The 23,945-nt window shown below is 58.4% G+C and overlaps 1 protein-coding gene across 6 annotated transcripts in view; it reads right to left on the bottom strand.

Moving 5' to 3' along the window:
- Positions 1-249: 249 nt before the first annotated feature.
- ARHGEF10L (Rho guanine nucleotide exchange factor 10 like) overlaps positions 250-23,945 on the bottom strand; it is a gene marked incomplete at both ends in the record, with an annotated part of 102,852 nt that continues 79,156 nt past the window's right edge. For all 6 annotated transcript variants that reach the window (XM_080691103.1, XM_080691100.1, XM_080691101.1 and 3 more), the window contains 3 exons: positions 250-788; positions 1,656-1,778; positions 7,018-7,192. In XM_080691103.1, coding sequence (XP_080547229.1) covers positions 250-788; positions 1,656-1,778; positions 7,018-7,192 — 837 coding nt within the window. The remainder of the gene's footprint in view (positions 789-1,655; positions 1,779-7,017; positions 7,193-23,945) is intronic.

Below are 23,945 nucleotides of genomic sequence, written 5' to 3'. Positions count from 1 at the left end.
AACACTCTGAAATCTGGAAAAAACATTTTTTTCTTAAAAAAGAAAAAAAAAAAGTTGTTCTGTTCTGCTAAAGCAGTTACTGGAGAATCCAGGCCCATGGCACATCCGGTGCAGGTCCCTGGAGAGGGAAATTCCACCCCATGTTTCCTGGGGCCCCGGGTGGGCCGGGAGCGACCCCCGCTGAGGCTGGGGGACCCCGAGTGGCTGCCGACAGGCTGATGGGGGGGCGCATCCGCAGGAGGCACAAGGCTATAGTGTCAAGGGCACCTGCCATATTAGGAGTGTGCTGTCTGTCTCCCCACACGGGGCTGGTCTTCCGCTGCCGCCCGGGGCACTGCCAAAGTTGCGGTAGCCCTGCCCGCCGGAGATGATGGCCACGGAGCAGATCTCCTTGCGGTGGGCGTCGCGGGCGCAGGGCCGGCTGCGCACCCACACGTCAGGGTCGTCCGCCATCTCGTAGATGGAGCCGTCTTCCTCGCTGTGCTCCAGGGCCGAGCCGTCTGCGGGCGCCGGCTCCCGCATGGAGAGCAGGGGCCCCGGGAGGTGGGCCGTGGATCGCAGGCGGTACTGCAGGAGGATACCCTTCTTGCGGGTCAGCTCGCGGCCCACGTGGCTCTCAGCCGTGGGCACCGGCTCCTGGGCCTCGCCGTCTGGCTTGTCGTCCTTGGCCCGCGGCACCTCTGCTTCCTCCTGGTCGCTCCGGAGGATGTCGGGAGCCAAGATGCTCGTAGCCACAGCCAGGAAGGCCACAGACCCGCAGTGACCGTTGAGGGACACCATGCCTTTCCCTGTGGGAAGAGGTTAGGCCCGAAGGCCCAGAGGATGAAGGGAGGCACCCATGTCTCCTGGAGAAGCTTCTGGGTGGGTTGTGTTTGGGGAGAGGAGGGATAGCTGCGATCCATGTTGGCACCTCCCCAGTGGCCCATGGGCCTCGCTATCTCCTGCTCCAGGGCCGCTTTCTTTGGGAGAGCAGAACAGGGGTGAGGTTACAGAGAATGTGATATTCTCTGACCAAGAATCTGCCCGGGCTGTAGTCTCTGCGTGGAAAGCCTTTCCCATCTCCTGGGCTCCCCTCCTCTGAAGCCCAGCTCAAGCCCCACAGGGCAATACCCTCCTGACTCCCCCCACGGGGGCTGACCGCCCACCTCTGTGCCCCTTGGTCCCCAGAGCACCCTTGTCACGGTGCAGCCACCTGGGCCGTCACTGTCCTGTGAGCCCCTCTAGAGTAAGGGCAGCCCCCTGCTCCCTCATCCCTGCGTCCCAGGCCTGGGCCAGGGACAGCCCTCCCTGAACCCCCTTCCCTGAACTCCCTTAGTAGAACAAAGCCAGAAAGCGCAGAGACAGGGCGCCTGGGATCTGGAAGGACGCTTAGCAGAGGGCCTCAAGGGCTGGCCCGCGCCCAGGGCCGGCTTCGCCTCCTCCCCGTGGGGCCTCTGCCATCAGCCTCGCATCTCAACCAGTTCTCAGCCAACCGGCCGGGAGGCACCAGCGTACCCACTTGCCAGACTGGAAAACCGAGACTCAGAAAGAAGACAGGAGTGGGATGACCGCACACCCTGGCCTCTGTGCCGCCATGAGAGGACCCCACCCCCATGCCAAAAGGAAGCGTAAACCTTCCGGCCTGCCCCGCCCCACCCCGCGTCCCCTGGGCTGACCTGTGATCTTGGGGATGCCTTCCAGCCGGGGTACAGGCAGCAGCACTATGACTCCCTGGTCGGTGCCCACCCAGAGCAGACCCTGGCAGATCAGGAGGCTGGTCACACACAGGTGTTTCTGGCCTACAGAGAGAGGCTGGCGTGAGCAGCGCCCCCTGGCGCCCCAGGGAGAAAGGAGCCGCAGGGCCTGGCACCTCTCTGTGGCCCACGGGTGCAGAGCCTGGCCCTGGACCCCACGCTGAGCCTTGGTTTCTTCCTGTGTGAAGTGGGGCTGCCCTGAAGGGGTACAGGGCGGCACCACAGGGCACGGCCTGGCCTCGTGGGCTCCCAATGCACAGTGGCTGTGCTACCCAGCACAATGGGCTGGCCGAGGGCGGCCGTACCCAGGTCACAGCCAGCGCGCCGGGCCGCTAACGCAGGGAAGACCGGAAGGGGCGGGTGTCTAAATCCAGGGAAAGCGGGTGTTGTCAGTCTTCTGTGCCCCTCTTCCAGCTCGGAGGTGGGCACTTCTTGTCACAAGGGCACAGCGCACCCTACAGGCCCTTGGCTCCAACAGCATGGACACCTCGCTGATGAGAATTCACGTTGTTTTTTTTTTTTGGGGGGGGGGTTTGGTTTGTTTTTCTTTGGTAGTGAAGATTGATGCCAGAAGCATTCTACCTTCAAGCTATGTCCCTATGTCCCTAGCCCTATTTTATTTATTATTTTTTTCTGGTACTGGGTGGGGATGGAACCCAAGGGTCTTCTGCTTCTGAGCAGAAGCTTCTACCTCCGGGCTACACTCCCAGATATCTCTCTCTCTCTCTCTCTCTCTCTCTCTCTCTCTCTCTCTCTCTCTCTCTCTCTCTCCATATATATATATATATATATATATATATATATATATATATATATTTTTTTTTTTTTTTTTTTTTAAACAGGGTCTCCTAAGCCACAAAGGCTGGCTTGCCCGATCCTCCTGTCTCCGCCTCCCAAGCACGGGGATTACAAGGGTGCGCCACTATGCCCAGCTCAGCCCAGTTTTTTATTCTTTGTTTTAAAACAGGGTCTCACTGAGTTGCAAAGGGCCTCAATGAGTAGCTGAGGCTGACTGTGAACCGCGATCCTCCTGTCTCAGCCTCCCAAATGCTGGGATTACAAGCGTGTCCCAAAATGCCCAGCTTTATTTATTATTTTGAAAAAAGATCTTGATAGGTCACTGAGGATCTTGCAAAATTGCTGAGGCCGTCCTCCAACCCGTGCCCTTTTGACTCTTTATTTTTGAGTCAGGGTCGCGTTAAGTGCATGCTGGTCTCTGACCTGCAATCCTCCTGTCTCTGGCTCCTGAGTAACTAGGATTATAGACATGTACCATCCTGCTCAGCCCGTGTTGATGGTTGTTAAAAGGTCCTAGGCTCTGGCATCGTACGATGAGCTTCAGCAGAGACATAAACCGACGAGAATAATAAGGCCAAGAAAGGGGACAGTGGTGAGGGCCTCGCCTTCCTCTCCGCAGCTCCCAGGGCCTGGGGATGGCAGGAGACGCTTCCCAGGGAGGCCGTGTCCCCCCCCCACCCCCAACAAATAAAAAGAAGGAGGGAGAGGAGCCCCAGAGATGGCAAGTTGAGAAATGGCTTCATCCGCAGACCTCATCATGGGCCCTTCCCTTCCCCGCCGCCTGGAGGAAGGAGAAAGACTCTTCACAAACAGTCCGAGAGGGAAAAAAATTCTAATGGTGGATAAATATTTTATCACGAGACTTAATGCGGCAGCGTTCAGTGCACCCGAGCCATCTATCTGGAGATATACAACTTTAAAAAGCTCAGGCTCTCGGAGAACATTTTATTAATGACCTGTCTAGTTAAAAGGAGGAGGGAATTTAGGTTAAAAAATGCATTAATACCAGTTGGGGATTCCAGTGGAAGGAAGGGAGGAAGGGTCGGGGGAAGGGAGCGTGATCAATTTTTAACACGCCCTAAAAAAATCTACACTTAGAAAAGGAACAAATTTATTACTAATTATGCAATTATTTCATTTGGTGGTGTGGGGGAAAATACTTAAAAGCCTGTTTGAAATATCTCTAATAAAGAATTTAAGAATCCTGCCTTTTTCTTGTCTGAGGGCCCAACGTGGGTTAGACCGATGCCACCCTCGCCCTCTGGTCCCCAGCGCCCTGGCGGGGGGCAGCTCCGACCCAAGCTGGGGTTCAGGAGCCGCTCTCGGCTCTGAGGAGTCCCAGGTGGACCTGATGGGGCCCCAGGCCCAGCATCCCCGATATTTCTTCATAAATGGCCAGGACTAGGATGGAATCTCACCCCTAGGGACTCAGTGTTCACCCTCAGTGCCCGGGGGCTCAGCTCTAAAAGTCAAATCCAGCTGGCTCTGATGGAGCTGGTTGGTGTACGAGGCTGGACAGCAACCTGGAGGGGCAGCAGGGTGGCTCAGGACCCCACCCCGCTGAGGAGCTCATGTGAGGGGAGACGGTGATGCTGTAAAGATGAGGAGGAGGAGGGTGACACTGGGCCTCGCCATCGTGGACTGAGACACCAGGGACGGTGGGGTGCAGTCCTGGCCTCTCCTAGGTGGGGCTCGCACCTGCCCGGCGCGATGGGGACTGAGTTTGTAGGCGCTCTCTGTCGCCCCTGGTCACCGCTGGACGGTGGCAGAGCCAGGACGCCGGTAGGAATAATGACCCCAAGCCCTTGGCTGCCCGACACAGGCTGACACAAGATCTCGAACTCGGATCTTGGCCCTTCACTGTACACTTGGGGTAAACTGAGGCCTAGAAAGAGGGCGCGACTGCCCACAGCCGCACAGTGAGCCTGTGGGAAGCAGGGACCGGTCTCCTGCCTCGCTGGCTCTACCAGCAGCGGGGCTCAGGCAGGCAGAGGCCTCAGCTCTGGGTCCACTCCCTGGGCCCTAAACAATCACACTAATCCAGATGTCCCTTCTTCCTTAAAGGGGGGCTGCAAAGACCAACCACGACCTGCAGGGGGAGCCCGCAGGGAGGCTAGCCCCTGTCATGGCTTCTCAGGAGTCTCTCCACTGACTCTGCCTCCCACCACCAGATAGACCCCACTCTCTCTCTGAGCCTCCTTCGGCCCCACAAGATAAGATTCTGGAGACTTTTAAAGGCCCGGTAAGACTACCCTTTTTTTTTTCCCCCTGTTGTTTCATTTTCTTGAAACAATTTAGCTATCAGAATAAATGTGAAACTATTTTTGTGATTCAGAGAAATGTTTATGGTTGTTGAATGAAATTTGTATAATGGTTGAAACTGATTTCTAACTCCAGGAAATACCACGAAACCAAAGGAGGGGGAGGGAAAGAAGGAAGGAGTGAGGGAAGGGAGGAGAAAAGGAGGGAAAGGGAAGGGGAGGGGAGGAAGAGGCGGCCAGGCTGCTCCTCCCAGGAAAGGGTAGAGAAGGCTCCCTCCCTACACCCACCAGGCCCAGGCCCAGAGGGACCAGGGGCTCCAGGAGAGGCAGGGGCTTACTCAAAGCCATGCGGTGGGAGGCCTGCTCTCCCCCGTACCCACGTACCCACGGTGCAACTCTGAGTCCAGAGCACGAGGCTGGGGGCCGCGGCTGGCCATGGAGGCTCAGCTACGCCCGCGGAGCGGACCTGGGACATGTGAACAGTCCACAGCCCATGGGGTTGCGGGGAATTGAGACCCTCCCTCCCCACGAAGCCCGGGGCCTCACTCAGCGTCACCCAGACGTAAGGGTGGATCTGATGGCCACAGGAAGCAGCTGTGGGGGAGATTCCTGGGTCCCCTGGCTGGAGTTAGGGACCTGCCCTCTGTGGGGGGAGAGGGAAGAGGCCGCCCAGGCCCCTAAGAACTGGCTCCTGTGCCTGCCCTTGGCCAGCCCAGAGCCCAGGAAGATCAGCCCCCGGCTCAGCACACAGCAGCTCGGAGCAGCCCCCGCCCACTGATGACCCCAGGCTGTGTCCTGACCCCTGACCCCTGCCCACTGATGACCCCAGGCTGTGTCCTGATCCCTGACCCCTGACCCTTTTGCTCTCCTAGCTGATGGACAGGACAGAGCCACTGTGCCCTCCCAAGCAGCCCGGGTCAGGTGGTCGGGGGGACGCTGCACCCAGGAGGGGACCAAGGAGAGCCAGGGCTGTCGGTGGCTCCCAAGCCAGCAGGGTGAGGGCTGTGTCTGCCCCGCATCTCAGGCAGCGATGGTAAGGGGCTGGAGCCGAGGCCGGGGGGGGGGGGGTGGCAAGGGTCTTTGCTGAGCTCTGACAGCTCTGACAGCGTGGAAGGAGGAAGTACCAGCCACGAGGGGGCGCCAGGTACGGCCTGGGGCGAACCCCAGGGCCGCAGACAACAGGGACACCTGCCGTCTGGCCTCCTCCTTTGCCCTCCTCCCTTGCCCGACTCAGCCTGCGGGGACCTCAGGGTGAGCTCCCTGGGGCAGGACTGGGCCTGGAGTCAACCCCAGCGAGCAGCGGGGCAGGACGCATGTCTGACGCTCCTGGCCAGTTTGTCCTCTTTCTAGAAGCTTCTGACTTGGGAGAGTCTGCTAGGCCTGGAGGCCGCCTCCCAACAGCCCGTCCACAGCCCGCCCCAGGCGGGACACGGTGGCCAGGGGCACACAGAGACAGCAAGAGGGGCTGCAAGGACAGGCCTGCGTGCGAGACCCAGCCCCGTGGCGCTGCCTGCCCTCGGAGCCGAGCTTTTTCCTTCTTTTATTTCTTTTCTCTCTCTCTCTCTCTCTCTCTCTCTCTCTCTCTCTCTCTCTCTCTCTCTCTCCCTCTCCCTCTCCCCCTCCCTCCCTCTTTCTTTCTTTTTTGTCGGAAGAATGAAACCCAGAAGCATTTTACTCTAAACTACCCCCAGCCCTTTTTTATTTTTTTAAATGTTTAATTAATTAATTAAATGTTTACTTATTTAGAAGTACTGAGGATGGAACCCAGGGCCATTCTACCTCTGAGTGACACCTCCAGCCCTATTTTTTATTCTTTCATTTGAAACAGAGTTTTACTAAGTTGCAGAAGATCTCACTAAGTAGTTGAGGCTGGCCTCAAACCTGTGATCCTCCTGTCTCAGCCTCCCAAGTACTGGGTTTACAAGCATGCACCACCACACTGGCTATTATTATTATTATTATTATTATTATTATTATTATTATTATACAGAGTCTCTCCAAGTTGCTGAGGCTGACCTCAAACCTGTGAGCCTATCTCAGCCTCCCAAGAACTGAGACTGCAGGTGTGCACCACCAGGCCTGGCTCAGAGCCCAGTTTTCAAGGCTCAGCAAAGGCTGATGGAGGGTCAAGGACACAGGCCTCCCAAGAAGCACCGTTCTCTGCCTGGAGACGCCCCACGAGCGCCAGCCCCTGGCCCGCGCCCGCTCAGCCCAAGCGGCCTCACCTGGCAGGAGGAAGGTGGTCCTGGTGGCGATGTTGATCTCCTGCAGATGTTCCAGGGTCTCCGTGTGGAAGAGGCGGATGGAGGAGCCGGAGGAGAAGGCCATCCAGACACCGCTGCCCGCCTTCACCATGTGCGTCACGCTCACCGCCTCGTCCTGGTGCGCCTCGAAGCTTTGCTGTTCACAGAGGGAGGCTGTCAGGGCTTGAGGGCTTGGGGGGTGGGGGGCTGCGGGCTCCTACGAGACCCCCTCCCGGGTCCCCACGCCTGAGATTCCCACACTCCTCAGGAGCGCAAGCTAACCCGGCTCCACCGGAACCAGTCAGGGCCGGGAGGAAGCCATAGACGGCCAGCACAGGGCCGGGAAGCCCAGAACGCAGTGTCTGCCGATTCCCCTGGTGCAAATGTTGCTAACATGGCTGACACTAAGCTACCGAGAGGCAGCCTGGAGGAGAGGCAGAGAGAGGTGCACGCTCGGCTCCGTGCCACCAGCACAGAGGACTCGACTCCGGCACACACAGGGACCGCTTTCTGGTCCCCAACTTAATATCAGGGAAAGACAGAGCTGGCCGTCAGTGGAAGAAGGAGCCATTCCTGTCGATTATTAAACGTGGCAACAGCAACCCCAGAGAACTGCCAGAGAAGGGAGGCGGGCGTGTGAGCCGGGTCCCCATCTTCCATGGCCAGGCTCCACAGATAAGGTCCCCAAACTGAGAGGCCAAGAGGCAGCAGAGAAAGAGATTTGGGAGGAGAGAGTCAGGGGTTGAAGGCAGGGCAGGAGAAAAGTCTTTCTTCCAGGAAGCAGGACCAGGGTGGGGAGGGGAAGACCTTTCAGGATAAACCGCTCCACGCTATTTTTTTCTTACAGGCACATGTATAATTTTGATTTTGAATGAACGGAGCCTTTTTCTTTTTCTAAGAGAAGATAAAAATGGTCAGGCCTCCCACCCGCTGTTCCCTAACTGGGCACTCGAGGCCCCTTCCGCACAGGCACCAGGTGTTCCAGGCCAAGCAAAGCCCGGGCCTGGCTGAGGCTCGGACGCGCCCGGCCAACCTCTGCCCTGTAGCCTGTGTGACAGGCACCCGCTGCCGCCGCCGCCAACCTCTGACAGTGTCTGCAGGGTGACACCATCCCGGGCTCCAGCCTCAACCCTGACACACTGGGTTGTCCTTCGGAACAACTCCTCCTGCTGTCCAGCAGGGGGTGCCCGTCCCATTCTGCGGCTCCACTCGGCTCCCACAGGGCACTCCAGGTGGACACACGGCCCCTCAGGTCTCCGTGCGGCAAGGGAACAAGGCTCAGGCACGGCTGGTCATGGATGGATGGATGGATGGATGGATGGAAGCTTGAATTCATCGATGACACCTGATTGTTACTCAGGTGCCGGCAACTCAAGCATTACAAACTAGAAACAACCTAAGTGTCCAGCCACTGGGGATGGGCGCGACCGCTCTCCTAGAACCCGCCCTATCTCCACCGAAAATCACGCTTAACTGTGAGACGCACACCCAAGAAAGGGGGTCCGAGAGCAGCAAGTGTATTAAAAACACACACACAAAACCCTCCAACAAACAGACAAAGGCCGAGCATCCAAGCTGGGGAAGGGAGACGGGGAAGAGACCTGCAGGGTGTAATATCCAGAGCGGAGTCAGCTGGCTGCCTCTTTTTTCCAAGTTTCCACAAAGAGTGTGTGCTGGGTAGAAGCCTGAGGCTACAGGATATGTTGGAGGGAACGCTTACTTGGAATCAGCCCTGCTATTAAATTTCACTTCCCCAAGCTTCCCAGGCCTGTGCCTTGGTTTCCCCATTTGTAGATAGAAGTCGTCATGAGGGGACTTGGGAAAGGAGACCTTGCCACAGACCCAGTGCCTTGGAGAGCCTCAATTCACTCAGCGGGTCCCGACTATGTGCCCAGCACATGGATATAAGTGCTGAAACTGTAGTGACAGGCAAGTCGATGGTGGGGCCTGCTTGCAGGGAGGGAACATCCCCAGTGCAGAAGACCCCTGAAACAAAGATTGCTTCCAATAGTGAGAACCACTGGACAGAAAAATACTGAAAGCCACTAAGAATGGGTGGTCAGGGAAGGTCTCTCAGGGAGGGCGGGCTTTAAAAACAGGAAGGCAACAGCCCCGAGATGATCGGGAGCAGGGAGGAGAGCATTCTAGGCAGGGGGCACTGGAGGTGCAAAGGCCCTGTGGCGGGCATGATAACCGAGGCCCCATGTGCAGATCCTAGTGGTGGGGATGAAGGCAGCAGAGGTGGGCAGGGCCGGGACTGTGCCGGGCCACCTAGGGACCCCAGCGGAGTGTGTAGATTCTGTTGATGCGCTGCAGGGGCCTGAGCTAGTAGGTGGCATGGTCAGGTTTACTTTTTAAGGAGTGAGGTCTGACAGCTGAGCGGGGAGAGGTCTGGCCCAGGAGACCCAGGAGAGCGAGACTGGAAAGCATCCACCGCGGCTGCACGTCGCGACCAGCCTCTGACGGCTGAGCCGAGCAGCGCAAGGAGCCGCAGGGCTGGAGCAGAGGGATGCTGAGGCCCGCCTGGGGAGGCAGAGTGCCCTCGTCGCCCCAGATCCCAGGCTGCTCAGGCGGACTCCCTGCACAGTGCTCCCGGCCAGGGTCAAGAAGGCAGAAGACGGACTCCCTCCGACAGTTCACCTGAGGCGGCTGTGTGATCTCCACTGGGCACCCCACCCACCAGGGGAGGACACGGGCCCCACCAGGGCAGGAGCGTCTCCTGCCTCCGATTAGGGCGCAGGCTCCTGAGGGAGAGTTGTTCCTCTTTTCTTAGCCACCCCTGCACCGAGTGGAGGCCCGGGTGAAGGAGCCATGGAGTCTGACTTCTGGGGGAGGCTGAGCCTCCTCTCGGCCTCTAAAATAGGGTCCTGTCCGTGTAGCATAGGAGGGGCACGGGAATCCATCTCTCCTGCCCATCACCCATCTTTGCAGCCCACAGCCTGGCAGGGCGGCAGCGGCAGGGAAGGGAGGCTGGGCATGCCTCGACTAAGTAACCTCCCAACGCACAGCGTGCCCATCCTCGTAGGTGCTTGTACAAACATGCACACACCCGGAGAGGCGCCTGCGCGCCACCAGCTTCTGCCCGACGCTTACTGAAAGGTCAGAAACATTTCCTGCCCTGGACAAAACCAAATGCACCGAAACCGAGTAGCCTGGGCTGCGGCACGCTGCACCCAGGTCCACAGCCGGCCGCCCTGCTGCAACATAAGTTAATTAAAAGAGAAGTCGGCAGCAGCTTTCAGACGCATTTCTTTCTCCAGAGGCAAAATAAGGCTGTCTCTAGGCCCAAGGAGCTCCGCAGGCCTGTGCAAACCTGCCAACCCGAAGGGGTGCAGTGGACGGGGAAGGCGGGAAGAACAGCGAAGCCGCTGGGGCTCCGGCCCTCGCACCTCGGTGAGCGCCGGGCCCCGGACAGCTGTCCAGACCCGGGACCCCTCCTCAAGCCTGGGAGTCCTCGCTGAGCCCCTGGAGCAGGGGAAACAGAGGGACACGCCAGCATCACAGGCCCAGAGGGAGCCGAGCCTGGCACGTTGGGCTGAAGACAGCCCTCGCTGCCCTCAGGGCGCGGTGCAGACCAGCCAAATGACTGGTTTCTTTTCCAAACGAGGTGTCGAGGTGTCGAGGTGTCCGCTTACCCAGAAGTAAGTCGGCAATTCACTGATCAGGGACTCCGCCAGTCTATCAAGCCCTGCTCGGCCCCACCCAGGGCGGGTGTGATTCACACAATGTGACTGGGATACACTGGTGCTATGAAAATTCAGAGGAGAGACAAGTGTGCGACGACTCGGGTCCAGCCTCTTGGAGCCAAACCGCAGGTACCAGTGTGAACCTGAGTTTCCCCAGGTTCTGCCCCCCGCAAGGACCTGGGGCTACGCGACCCCCGCGGCAGCGCACACTGCCCGTCTCGATTTGAACGCCCCTTTCCCCACAGAGGGGTCGGCCCGGGCATCCCGGGGCAATGGCTGGTTGGGGCAGAGCCAAAAGCAGACCCTAGACTTCTCACCATGCCGGAAATCAAGAAAGTGCTTGAAGGAGAACGGGGACGTGCCCAGAGGTCCCAGGAGCCAGCACGAAGGGGCCCCGCGGGCCAAATTCAAGACAATGTGAGTATCAGAAGTAGCCATGATCAGCCTGGATTCCAGTACGACAGTGGGCCGAGGTTAGCGCACACTGAGTTTTAAAAAGAATCTGGTCACGTGTCTTGCTGATAGAGGGAAGAGCCGTGCAGACCCCAGGAGAGGGGAAGCTCAGCTGGTGAATGTGGAGGGATGGCAGAATGAGACAACTGTGAACCCGCCCTCACCTCGGGCCTTCGGTGGACGCTAAAACCCTGGGAGGAGGTTTCCTGATGGGCGGCTATGCACACACACTCCAAAAGTCACCTGCACGGGCCTGGGTGATTGCAAAGGGAAACCAGCACCTTTGCCATGGGGACACCTGGCAGTTCCACCTTAGGCTCGCAAGGAAAAGCCCAAATGAGCGCCAGGGGTGCACGGCTTCCCCAGACAAGACCCAGCCACGTGCTCTGACCCACAGGATTGTTCATAAGATCCTGGCTCAGGCTTCTCAAAAAAAGTCAGTATCATGGAAGGAAGGGAGGGAGGGAGGGAGGGAGGAAGGAAGGAAGGGGCAGGCAAAGGGATTATTCCAGATAAAGAAAGACTAGTGGGGCGTGGTGGCGCACACTTGTAATCCCAGCATTTGGGAGGCTGAGACAGGAAGATCGCAGTTCACAAACAGCCTCAGCTACTTAGAGAAGTCCTTTGCAACTCAGTGAGGCCCTGTTTCAAAATGAAGAATAAAAAAAAAAAAAAAAACAGGGCTGGGGGTGTAGACCGAAGGTAGAATGCCCCTGGGTAGAATGACCCAGTACCCCCCCCCAAAAAAAAAGACTAAGCTGGGTGTGGTGCATGATTATAATCCCAGTACTTGGGAGGCTGAGACAGGAGGAGTGCAGACTCTCAGCCAGCTTCGGCAACTTAATGAGGCCCTCAGCATCTTAGGGAGACGCTGTTTCCAAATAAAGAATAAAATAGGGCTAGGGGTGTAGCTCAGGGGTAGAATGCTCCTGAATTCAATCCCCAACACCACACACGCACACAAAAAAGATCCCAGCTACTTGGGAGGCTGAAGTGGAAGGGTCACAAGTTGGAGGCTGGCCCGGGCAACTTAGTGAGACCCCATCTCAAGAAAAAGTGGGCTGTGTCTATAATTTGGCCAGGGGTAGTGATGGGTTATAGCAACATGTTAACAGTGGGCTTAACTAGGTAAAGGATACATGTGTGTCTGTTGTGTTACTCTTTCAACTTTCTTAAGATTAGAAATTCTTCAGAATAAAAATTTGTGGGACGCAGGGTGTGGTGGCGCACACTTGTAATCCCCGCGCTTGGGAGGCAGAGACAGGAGGATCGCTCAGGTTCGAAGCCAGCGCGCTGGCTTATGAGACCCTGTTTCCAAATAAAAGTGTAAAAATAGGTCTGGGAGTGTAGCCCGGAGGTAGAAGGGCTTCCAGGAACCCCAGTACCACCAAAAAAAAAAAAAAAAGAAACTTGTGGGACAAAAGACAAAATTATTATAAAAAATAAAACATATCAATAAAAAGGTTGGCAGCCAAGGGTGGGCCCAGCTCTTCTCGGGGCTCCAGCTCACAGCTCCTCTCCTCTCCTGAGTAACTCAGTCCCCTCTCCCTTGTATAGACAGGGACGCTGAGGACCTGCCTGACAGGGGGTGTCAAGGACTCAGGGGTGCGGAACATGCTGGCATGTGGGGCTGTGAGATGACGCAGGCGTCCAGCTCCCACCTCGGCGCCCAGCCCTGCAGCCCATCAGCCACCCTGCTCCAGGCGCCCACACCGCGGTTCCAGGTGAGGGACCCTCCTCCAAGGAGTGCTGACACAGCCCGGCCTCCCGGCCTGCAATATTTATGTGCCTCCAGGTGACGCTTCTGCGTGCGACTTCCATAAATCCCCAGGGGGAGTAGCTCAGCACTCAAAGTCATTACAGCCGAGATGATGCCAAGGAGCCGGGAGGAGCCCGGAGGAGCCGGAGCCCCAGACTCAGGAGCCACAAGCCATCCGGAGAAGGGCAGCAGGGTGGCAGGGCTTCTACTTCCTGGGCACCGACGGCGCTCGAACCTGCTGAAGCTGGGCTGGGCACCTCGTGCAAAATGCTTCACTCTCCAGCCGGGTGGTGGCGCACACTTGTAATCCCCCGCGCTTGGGAGGCGGAGACAGGAGGGTCACGCAGGTTCAAAGCCAGCCTTTCTGGCTTAAGAGTCCCTGTTTCCAAATAAAAATATAAAAAATAGGTGTCTGGGAGTATAGCCCAGAGGTAGAAGGGTTTCCAGGAACCCCAGTACCACCAAAAAAAAAAAAAAAAAAGCTTCACTGTCCAGAACTGTTCTGGAGGGAGAGGGAAGGGGGCCAGGCGAGGACAGAGCAGAGCCTGAGTCTCCCCTGTGGACCCCAGCCCACATAGAGGAAACCCCCAGGCCCAGCAGTGAGCGCTGCCTTACAGGCTCTCAGCACCGTTCCCTGCTGGGTCACCACCAGTGAGATGGCCCCAGAGGCCTGGACAGGGATCCTGCCCTGGAAACGCTCACCAAGCGCTGGTCTGCACCTCACCACACGCAAGGGGCAGGCGCCGCCATTCCATCCTCATCTAATAGGGAGGACCGGGAGCTTCAAGGACCAGCTGGTGTGGGGTCTCTCAGCCAGCAAGAGGCTGGGCTGGGGGCTGAGCCAGGAGTCAGGCCACGCTACAAGCCGGAGCACCCCGGGTGTACTGAGGGGCCGGCATAAAATACATTTAGCATAAACCTCTTCTTTTCAGTTTTCACTTTTCATTTTCTTTTTTTTTTTTTTTAAGGTACTGGGGATTTAGGTACAGGAGCATTCTACCTCTGAGCTACACCCTCAGCCCCTTTTATTTTTTCATGGTGAAACAGGACCTTGCTAAGTTGCTGTGTGCTGGCCTCAAAGCCTGCGATCCTCCTGTCTCGGCCTCCCAAGTACTATACCTGCCTTATTCTTACCAACACAACCTTATTCTTTACCATCACAGCTGAGGGCGAGTGCGGAAGCTACCTGACACCTGCAAAGCCACGCTGCTGGGAAAAGGTGGAGAGCCAGGCTCGAGCCCAGGCTGCCCAACTGGTCTCAGTTTGCCCAGGTGTAGCTCTGGGTGCCTGGATCACGGGACACCAATGTCCAAACTCAAGCCACAGATGGACGCCTTTCTGCAGGCTCCGTGTAATGTCATTACAGTCCTGCCTTTGGTGACCCCTCAAGGTCAAGGGTCAGTGAGCCGGAAGCAGATCTGCCCCCTTGGGGAGTCTGAGGAGGTGGCATTCGCCCCTCCCCTCCCGCCAGCAAGCTGGTCACCATACCTGGGCCTCAGGCCGCTCCTCTGCAAGGTGGGTGTCAGGTCACCACCAGCTGACAGGGCTTCTCTGGGGGCCGGATGCTCCTAGCCCAGGGCCACTGTGGGAGCCCCCAAGGGGTAGAGGGACAGACATCCCGGCCAACTCCAAGACTGATAGCCAGACCTAAACTGCCCCTTAGTTATCCATTTTGAAATGTGCCAACGCCCAGCGGGGACTGACCTACGCAGGAAGTGGCGGAGCTGAGCCGGGGTCTGCGTGGCTCAACGGCTGCGCGCTGCACTGCGGCCTCGGGGTTGTCTTGTTACCTGTTGACTGCTCAGGGGAGGCAGTGGTGCCGTGGCCTGGATGTCAGGTCTAGGTCACCACTCTTCCACTTCCTGCCTCTATTTCTCCAACTTGAAGAGGAAGGTAATAATAACTACTACGTAAGGTTGTAACAATGACACGAGTTTCTGCTTGCAACACTTGTGGAAGCAGTGACCTCCATCTGTTAACCCAGTGGTGTGACCAAGGTCTCTGCCCACCTGTGAAAGGGGCAGGGGCTGCTGCAGGGGCCCAGGAGGCCAGAAGAGCCGGGGAGAGCTGACAGGGTGCAGGGTGAGCGCCGCCAAGGGAAAGACGAGGGCGGACAGTCAAACAGAACAAGAGACCAGAAGTGAGGCCACGGGAGAGGACACGCAGCCAGTCCATCAAGGGAGAGGAGACAGGCAGAGACAGAGAAGAGAACATGCATCCTTGTGTGAGGGAGGGCTCGGAACTGTTTCTCTGAATACTTAACACCCAAACAGAAAAGCGGCAAAAGCCAAGCAAGGCCCTAGTTGAATCTCCGGCACATGGTCACTTCGTAGCTTGTGGCCACCTCTTCCCTTCCCCCAGCCTGCCCGCTCCCTCTGCACACCCCGGGGCATCAGAGCCTGCCAGCTCCTGGTCTGGCGCTCGGGGCGCAGTGCAGCCCAAGGAGATGCATGGACTCTTGTTGGTGACGGCAGAGGGAGGGTGGGAATCCCGAAGAGAAGCCCCCAGCTGGCGGGAGGTGGTCAGGCTCCTGGAGAGGTGGGGAGATGGCACAGCCAGTGAGATTGGGCCAAATCAGAAGGCAGGAAGGAGGGTTCCCCAGAGGCGGCGGTGGCACCAAGGCCTGGGGGCCGGGACAGATGCTGCCGGAGATGGGAACCCAGCAGGTGCAGGAGAAGGAGAAGGTCGTGGGACAGAGACCAAGGGCAGCCTGGGAGCCTTGGCTTTGGGCCGCAGGCAGCCTGGGGGTGCTGAGCGGGGTCAGGAGTGCGGGGAGCTCTGTTCTGGCAGGAGACTCTAAGGCAAGCCTGAGCAGGTGACCCAGAAAGCATCCCGGCAGCCTGCAGCCATGCTGCCCACTCTGCTCTGCTTCCCAGATCTGCTAGAGGACTCGTGCCACGCCTGGCCTGGCCCCACCAGCCCACACCCATACCCAGCATCTGCTCAGCACCCCTTGCATGCGAACAGCCAGAGGGGGCACCGCAGATTCCCCGTGGTGACAGCAGCCAGGGACGCTGGCCCGGGCAAGGGTGCTAAGCAGACAGCGGCAGCCTCGTGAAAGATCAGAATCAATGTGGCCCAGACAGAGCCAGGTCCAGTCCAGGGGACCAGGAGGGGCAGGGTGCCGAGAGGGGTGGAAGTCTGAGGTTTCCTGGCTTGATCCAAGCTCCTAGCTCCCGGTGGCCACAGCCAGGGTCCGTCTGATGTTAATCGCATCTACCCGTTTCCCTGCACACGTGTGTGTACACACACGGGCATCTGCTCCCACCCAGTCTTGCTGAACACCCAGGAGCCTGGCCCGCTACCCCGCCACAATGGTGCCTCTCCTGGGCTCCTTGGGTGGGCAGCACACTGCAGGGCTGACCTCAGGGCCCACTGGGATCCTCTCCAATGGGCAAGACCACCAACTCTGGGCACCTCCTCTGTGCCAGGCTGGCTCTGTACTGGCCTCGTCACCTATTGTAAGAAGTCCCTCTCTCCCAGGCCTGCAGGGCAGCCAACCGCTCAGCAACCTGCCAGCCAGCAGCCAGGAAAACACCAGGGGCAAGTGGCTGGGGGAGCCAGGAGCCCCAGGAGGCAGAGGACCAGGCAGAGGGGAAAGCTGGTGTGGGGAGGAGGGAGTGGCAGAGGGGAAAGAAAGAAAAGGAGAGAGAGAAGTCAGCTCGACAGCTGTGCTTGTGCCGTGGGCAGTACAAAGGAACACGCCGCTGCCCCCATTCACAAATCATCTGCAGTCCCACAGGAGGGCCGTGTGGGCTGCATCTCTACCAGATACATGGGCACCGGCGGGCAGAGGATGGCGGCGCCAGTTGGAATCAGAAGCAGCTGGATATCTGGCTGCACCGCCTACTGGGGGGAGGATCCCGGCATCCTGAGCAAGTCTCGGGACCACCACAAAACCATGAGTGACCCTCCCCCTGTGCCCCCACTGGACACAGCCCCGAGAGCTGTATGTGCGTGCAGTGGCTTAGGTCGGGGGCAAGCGCCGCAATTATCCTCGTGGGGAAACTGAGGCAATCAGCAGTAGAGCCAGGGGCCTCGGCCCAGCTCCCGAGCTGCCCTGCCCACCATCCAAGCCCAGTGCATAGAGGCCTACAAGAAACACCTCAGAGGGCCCAGCTGCCGGGCCTGGAGATGTCCCCACCCATCGTATGGTCTCACATGGTCCTCCACCACCAGGGGATGGAAGCCTGTCATGTCTCTGGCTCCGGCTGGGGACTCAGCGGATCCACGTCTGTGGCTCTGACGGATCTGTTTGCTCCCTGAGGGCTGGACGCTGCTCCTCGGTGTCTGTCCCTCCCTCCCACTGCACGGCTCAGAGGGTGGGTGTGGGGAGCTGTGTGGAGGGTCCCGGGACCCTGACAGCAGTGGAGGCTGACCCAGGGGCCAGGACTGTGCCTGCCGCCTCTCCCCCCATCCCCGTTGCTCCTCCAGCTTCTGCCCCCACGTCCAGCGAGGTGACACGGGGCCCACGCCCTCGGCGCACAGCTCCCCGCTTCTTCTTTCAGAAACCAGGACACTGAGCAGCGCGTGATGGTGCACACCTGTAATCCCTGCACTTGGGAGGCTGAGGCAGGAGGATGGCAGGTCTCAGGCCAGCCTCAGCAAATTAGCAAGACCCTGTTTCAAAATTTAAAATAACGGCCAGGCATGGTGGCGCACGCTTCTAATCCCTAAGCTTGGGAGACGGAGACAGGAGGATCATGCAGGTTCGAAGCCAGCCACGCTGGCTTAAGAGACCCTGTTTCCAATTTTTAAAAAAGTATAAAATAGGTCTGAGAGTGTAGCCTGGAGGTAGAAGGATTTCCAGGAACCCCAGTACCACCAAAAAATAAAACAAAAAAACAAAAACTTTAAATAATAATAATAATAGCCTGGTGTAGTGGTGCACACTTGTAATCCCAGTATTTGGGAGGCTGAGACAGGAGGATCACAGTTCACGGATAGCCTCAGCTACTTAGTGAGACCCTTTGCAACTCAGTGAGACCCTGTTTCAAAAATAAAGAATAAAAAAATAGGGCTGGGGTGTAGCTCAGAGGTAGAATGCCTCTGGGTTCTATCCCCAGTACTGCAAAATATAAAATAATGTTTTAAATAATAATGATAAAAAGAGCTCAGGGTGCAGCTCAGAGGTAGAATGACCCTAAATTCAATTCTTGGTACAAATAATAATAATAATAATAATAATAATAATAATAATAACAACAACAACAACAACAACAACAACAAGCTGGTGTGGTGGTGCATGCCTATAACCCTAGTATTTGGGAGGCTAAGACAGGAAAATCACGTGTTCGAGGCCAGCTTCAGCTTCAGCAACTTAGAGAGACCCAGTTTCAAAATAAAAAATAAAATAGGGCTGGGGGTGTTGCTCAGAAATGGAATGCCCCTGAGTTCAATCCCCAATACCAAAAAAAAAAAAAAGTAAAGAAAAGAAATCCTTTTATCAGCCTAAACCTTCCGGTGGCACTCTTCCAGTAAGGAGAGGAGCCCAGAGCCCTGCCCCTGAGCTGTCTCCTGCCCCAGAAGACGCCCCTTGATGCCCCTCACAACCGCGGGCCCCAGGCCCAGGCTGTGCCCCAGCCCAGCCGCTCCCCACTGGCTGACTTCCTGACTCTTCCATGCTCCCAGGGCTCCCCGAGCGAGCGCGGGGACCCTGTGATCCCCACCCTCGCCTCCCCCTCCTCACAAGCTTCCTGAGAGGCGGTCCCTCTAAATGTCTAACCTCAGTCCTTCCTGCTGCCGGAAAACGTCTGCTCACCCTCTTGCACTAGCTATTGTTGGAGCCTTCTGGGAATCACCACAATCTTTACAAAATCAATCTCTCACATTTCCCTTGCCAACTTTTAATTTAAGAAGAAAATAACAGGATGATAGCAAGGAACACACACACATTTAGGAAAAAAAAACTCAGAACCGCTCCGTTCAGAACCGCTGAACGGAGCTGACTGCGTGGAAAGACGGGACCCCCCAGCCCTGCAGGCTCGGCCGGACACCCAGGACTCCGTGAATCTCTCCACCCTCGCGCCAATTTGCATACCATTACCCAAGAAGCCCTGCGCCTGGATCTCACTTTGGCGAATTCCCACCCGTTTCGTGTCATAAATAAGATGGGAGACAGAAAACTAATACAGCCCAGCGATGCATTATTCATGCGGTGGCACTCTGCAGTGATGGATTTACAACAGCTAATACATGCAAACTAAGTTTGGGCGCTAAACGTAAAAATTAAGGGTGTGAAGGCACAGGCACGTGAGGAGGGCCGGGGGCCACCGAGGGCTGTGAGTGTGCAGGAGCCCGGGCGGCCGCCCCTCTGCTGAGCCCAGGAAGCACCGGCGGGACGCGCTGGGAAGGGCCTCGCGCTCTGAAGCCAGTGAGAGTCCTCGCCGACCAAGTCACAGCGCGTCCCCCAGGCCTGCCCCGCTGGCGGCTTAATCTCATTATAAGCCCCCTCTGTGACCAGAGTGCGTGGAGGAGTCCAGGCCGTCCAGACCGCTCCTGTAGAGGACAAGGGCTGCCCCCGCTGGCCATCACAACAGGGCAGCCGACACTGGCCCCGGCGTCTGTGCCGCCCCTGTGCTCGGGTACTGCGGGGGCAGGGCAGGGCCTTGCACCCACGCCCCACATCTGAGGGGCCCAAACCCACTGGGCTGGGCCCTGGAGCCGGGTTGTCATGGAAACACATCAAAGCTAGTGCCAGGGCAGGAAAAAGGCGGGTCCTGGGCCCTCGAGTGACAGCCACCCCATCCACCTCTTCCAAGCTGCCTGCCCTGTGGCCCTGGCCACCAGAGGCAGGGTCAGTCCCCACCGCCAGGGCCCCACAGACAAGCCCTTTAGCCGGATGCCTCCCCACTTCCTCTGGGGTGGCCTCCCCAACCCACGTCCTTGACCACAGGGCTCCTCGTAAGACAGCTGCGCAGCGGGCCCAGGGTGCTCCAAGCCTCCCGCCGCCCAGACCCGCACACTTCCACCCAGAGAGCAAGCTCGTGGCTGCGTCATGGGGTCCCGGAGCACCCTGGACCCGCCCTCTAGAGGGGGTCCCACCGTGACCAAGGCGAGGCCACACACACCCCGTAACTGGCCGGAGGTACGTGTGCCCGGCCCCGGGGGCACGCTGGTGAGCAGAGCACACGAGACCCATGGCCTGTTTTCATAGCCCGCAGGTCCCAATGGTGCTGGCAATGACAATAAAATCCAGAAGATATTCTCAGAAAGTGCTCGTATGGCCACAGAGCCGGTGACGTGTTAAGCCATGACGGGGAGGCAGCAGGTCAAGGTGGCCGCTCTCAGAGGCAGCAGAAAGGCTGAGAATCTAACACAACAGTGTTCTAGGCAGAGGGGACAACAGAGGCGGCGGCCAGCGCATCCCAGAGCCAACAGAGGGCCCAGCAGGCTGCAGACGTGGAGGGAAAGGGCCTGGCTCCCTGGCCTCTTCCCATCTGAACCCGGGCGCTGATCTCTCTGCAGCATTGCAAGGATAACACGGTGCGGAGATGTCCACAGCCCAGCCCGGTCCCCACCACCTGTCCCTGTCCTGCAAGCCTGGAGGCGGGGACCCCAGGCCATGCAGGTGGGTCAGCCTGGCCCGGTGTCCTAGTCACAGCAGGTCTGCAGCCCAGCAGAGTGCACCCCGCATGCCACGGCCTCCTGTCAATCTGCCCCCAGTTTTATTTTGTTGTCGGGTTTTTTTTTTTTTTAATTAAGATGCAACAGTCATCCCACAGCCGGCATCTCCCTCCAGCGATCGCTTGAAATGAACTCCCGACGACTGGATTAGACTTTGAAGGTGGCGCCCTGGATAATGAACACAGAGGATGCCGTGTTGACACAGGCCCTGGTGAGCCGCATTATTATTTAACAGGCCCTGCCTCTGCCTCCACTGGGATCAAGGACCTGAACGAGGTAAAACCCAGAGACAGCGGGCAAGGTCAGGGCGGTGCGCGGGGCCACCTGGGCCGGGGACAGTCCAGCTTAGAGGCCCCCTGCACCCTGCTCTAGTGGGTGCCAGGTCGAGAGAAGCCAGAGGGCCAGGCCTTGAGAATGTGCGCCGTGACTTGGTGGGTGAGGTACGGCAGGGCGGGCTCATGATTTGACTCTAAGTGGCCTGGGCTTGGCCCTGGGTGCTTTCTTCTGCCTGGAGAACCCGCTTCTCTGCCTCTTTTAGCCATTAACATACCTTCTCGCACTCCCAGGCTGCCTCAGGGACCCAGACCTCCAGCCAAGGTCTCCACACGGTCCCTCCTCCACTGGGCCTGGGGCGCCTCCCACCTTCCCGGTTCCTGGTGGACCTGGACCTGCCCAGTCCAGGTCTCACTGCAACAGCTGAGGCTGGCAGCCTGGGTCTCTTACACTGGACTCTGATCTCCCCAAAAGGCAAGACCACATCTCCCTCCAGCCCCTTAAACACTCGGGGCCTGGGAATCAGAGATGTGCCCCACCACTAGCCCCAGGGGCCAAGGAGCATCTGCCCCCGACGAATGAGACTTGGAGATGCCAAGATGAACATAGGGAAGACACATTGTTGGAAAAATAAAAAGTGGCTCCTGAACCCTGAGGAGATGCCCCGCGTGACCTCTGATGGGGACAGGAAACTGGAGCCAGGGCAGCCCAAAGGAGCTGAGCCTCCTTCCTGCAAAGGCAGCCCACACGCGGGTTAAGACTCAGGAAGCCTGCGTTCAAGTCCCGGCTCTGCCTCTTTCTGGCTATGTGGCTTTGGGCAAGTCACTCAACCTCTCTGTGCTCCTATTTTCATCTGTAAAATGGAAATGATAATATTTATCGCACTGGCTCATTTGAGCATCAAGAGAGTTCAACAGGTAGCGTGCTTAAGCCCGTGCGCAGTCCACCGAACCCTCGATACGTGTGGGTTATTATGATGTCCTGGGGGTGCGAGCTATCAGGAAAATAGAATCACTCCATCATCCTGGCGCCTTTCCACGTGGGCCTGGGCCTTGACGGCCATTCCCTCAGCCAACTTGTACATCCCTGGGGCCCTGGCCTGGGGCGCTGACCAGCTCTCAGTCTCCAGAACCCTACAGGGGCCATTGGGGAAGGAATGCCCTCCTCAGAAGCCGAGGCACTCTGCTGCAGACATGGCAGCCAAGGAGGGACCTGCGGGTGCTGAGCCCGAGCAGATGCGAGACCAGGGGAGGAGGCGGCGGCGAGGCAGCCGGTCTCCCTCTCCTCCGGGCCTGGCTGGCCTGGGGGGACGCGGAGGCGAGCGTGCAGCCGGCCTGCCTGCCCAGGAGCGGGTCGGAGAGTCATTAGCAGCTGCGATGGGAGCCGCTCCAGAGCGGGCCGCCCGCCCTCCACGCCGAGCAGTCAGGCAGGGCTTTATTAAATATACATGGCGATCAACTTGTTACCGCTGTGTGATTGTGTGTGTGAAGGCCCGGAGGTGTGCTGCCTCATGGCGCCCAGCACAGAAACTTCTCCATTTCCTTGGCCACCGCCTGGGCGTTCCCTCTGGGTCCCGCCGCAGAGGCTCCTGGCCACCCCTCCCCTGCCAGCCGCCCTTCTGCCCCCCCCCTCCAGGTGTGCAAAGCAGGTGAAAGGCCGTATTGATCCCTTTCTTAAGAGCATCTGGTCCAGAACTAATCTTAAATCACCGCAGCCTTGTGCTGGGGCCCTGGGGATGGTGGGTGGGAGCTGAGCCACACAGGCTGGGTCAGGACCATGTTGCGGCTGGTGAGGGGTAGAGGCAGGTGAGGTGGTCAGGGCCCGCCCTGCCCTTCCCTCCATCCACCTGGCTCATGCTCCTGGACGCTGTGGGCAGGAGGAAGGCCTTCCTCCAGGGGAGAAGAGAGGATGGCGGGTGTGCACTGCTCACGGCCCTGGCCCTAAGGGACCAGCTTGGTGTTCCAAATAGACTACATGCACCCCAAAAAGGATTCAAGTTAGGCAGATAATCACCAGGGTGTTCAACGTGCATCCTGACTCATGTTTACAGAGGAAGGAACTGGGCCCAGGAGGGTTGGGTGGTTGCCCAGGGTCACACGGCCCGGCCGGGGAGAACCGGGCTCCCATCTCAGCATCTCTCCCGGGGGATGGAGCGCTCAGGGGACTGGCAGCGGTCGAGGCCAGGACAGAGGTGGGGACTGCTGCTTTAGATGAGAACCATAATCCCCACCCCAAACTCTCAAGCGCTCCGGGGCTTCCGGGAGAGGGGTGAGACCCGCCTCACCAGCTCTGCGCAGGGGCCTGGGTGTCCCCTTCCTCCACAGCCGACACCACGTCTCTGCTCCAAGAGACCTAGGTTCCATGGGCTCCAGACCCTTCCATCAGAGGTCCTCCTTGGAAACAGGTCTCGGGTCCACAGCCCCCCGGGGCTCCCAGCTGCCCCCTTCCCCCTCTGCCCCACTTCTACTGGCCGCGCTGAGAGTCCTTAGGTCAGCGGGGGGCTCTGGGCCCCCAAATCTGAGTCCCCCTCTCTGCTGAAGGCTTCTTCCTGTCTCAGGCTCAAATCCCGCAAGTCAAGAACAGATTTTGACTTTCACAATCTGACTGGACGCTCCTGGGGCAGGCTGGGTCTCCCCATTAGAATGGAACCCCCCCAGGGTGGACTGGGTCTCCCATCAGACTGGGGGCCCCCGGGGCAGGCTGGGTCTCCCCCATCAGACTGGGGGCCCCCGGGGCAGGCTGGGTCTCCCCCATCAGACTGGGGGCCTCGGGGGCAGGCTGGGTCTCCCATCAGAGTGGGATCCCCCATGGGCAGGCTGGGTCTCCCCCATCAGACTGGGCTCCCTTCCTGTGGTGTCTCCCAGCCCCTCTCCAGAGCCGCCCACCCGGCCCAGCAGCCCCGGGGAGCTCAGGGGTCCTCAGTTCCATGTCTCGGGCTTCAGAGGGGTGTTGCTGCTCAACAGACCCCAGAAGGGACGGGGCCAACCAGAACAGGAGCCTCATTAACCCCCAGCCCTTTTCTCTCCTCCACGAAGGACCATCATCGTTCAAAATTCAGCCTGTTTTATACATGCATTACCCGGTAAGAAGCTGGCTGCTGGAACCCCACCTCC

The sequence above is a fragment of the Muscardinus avellanarius genome, assembly GCF_963383645.1.
Source record: "Muscardinus avellanarius genome assembly, chromosome: 3".
NCBI classification, from domain to species: Eukaryota; Metazoa; Chordata; class Mammalia; order Rodentia; family Gliridae; genus Muscardinus; species Muscardinus avellanarius.
This window is presented reverse-complemented; position numbering and strand designations above follow the sequence as displayed.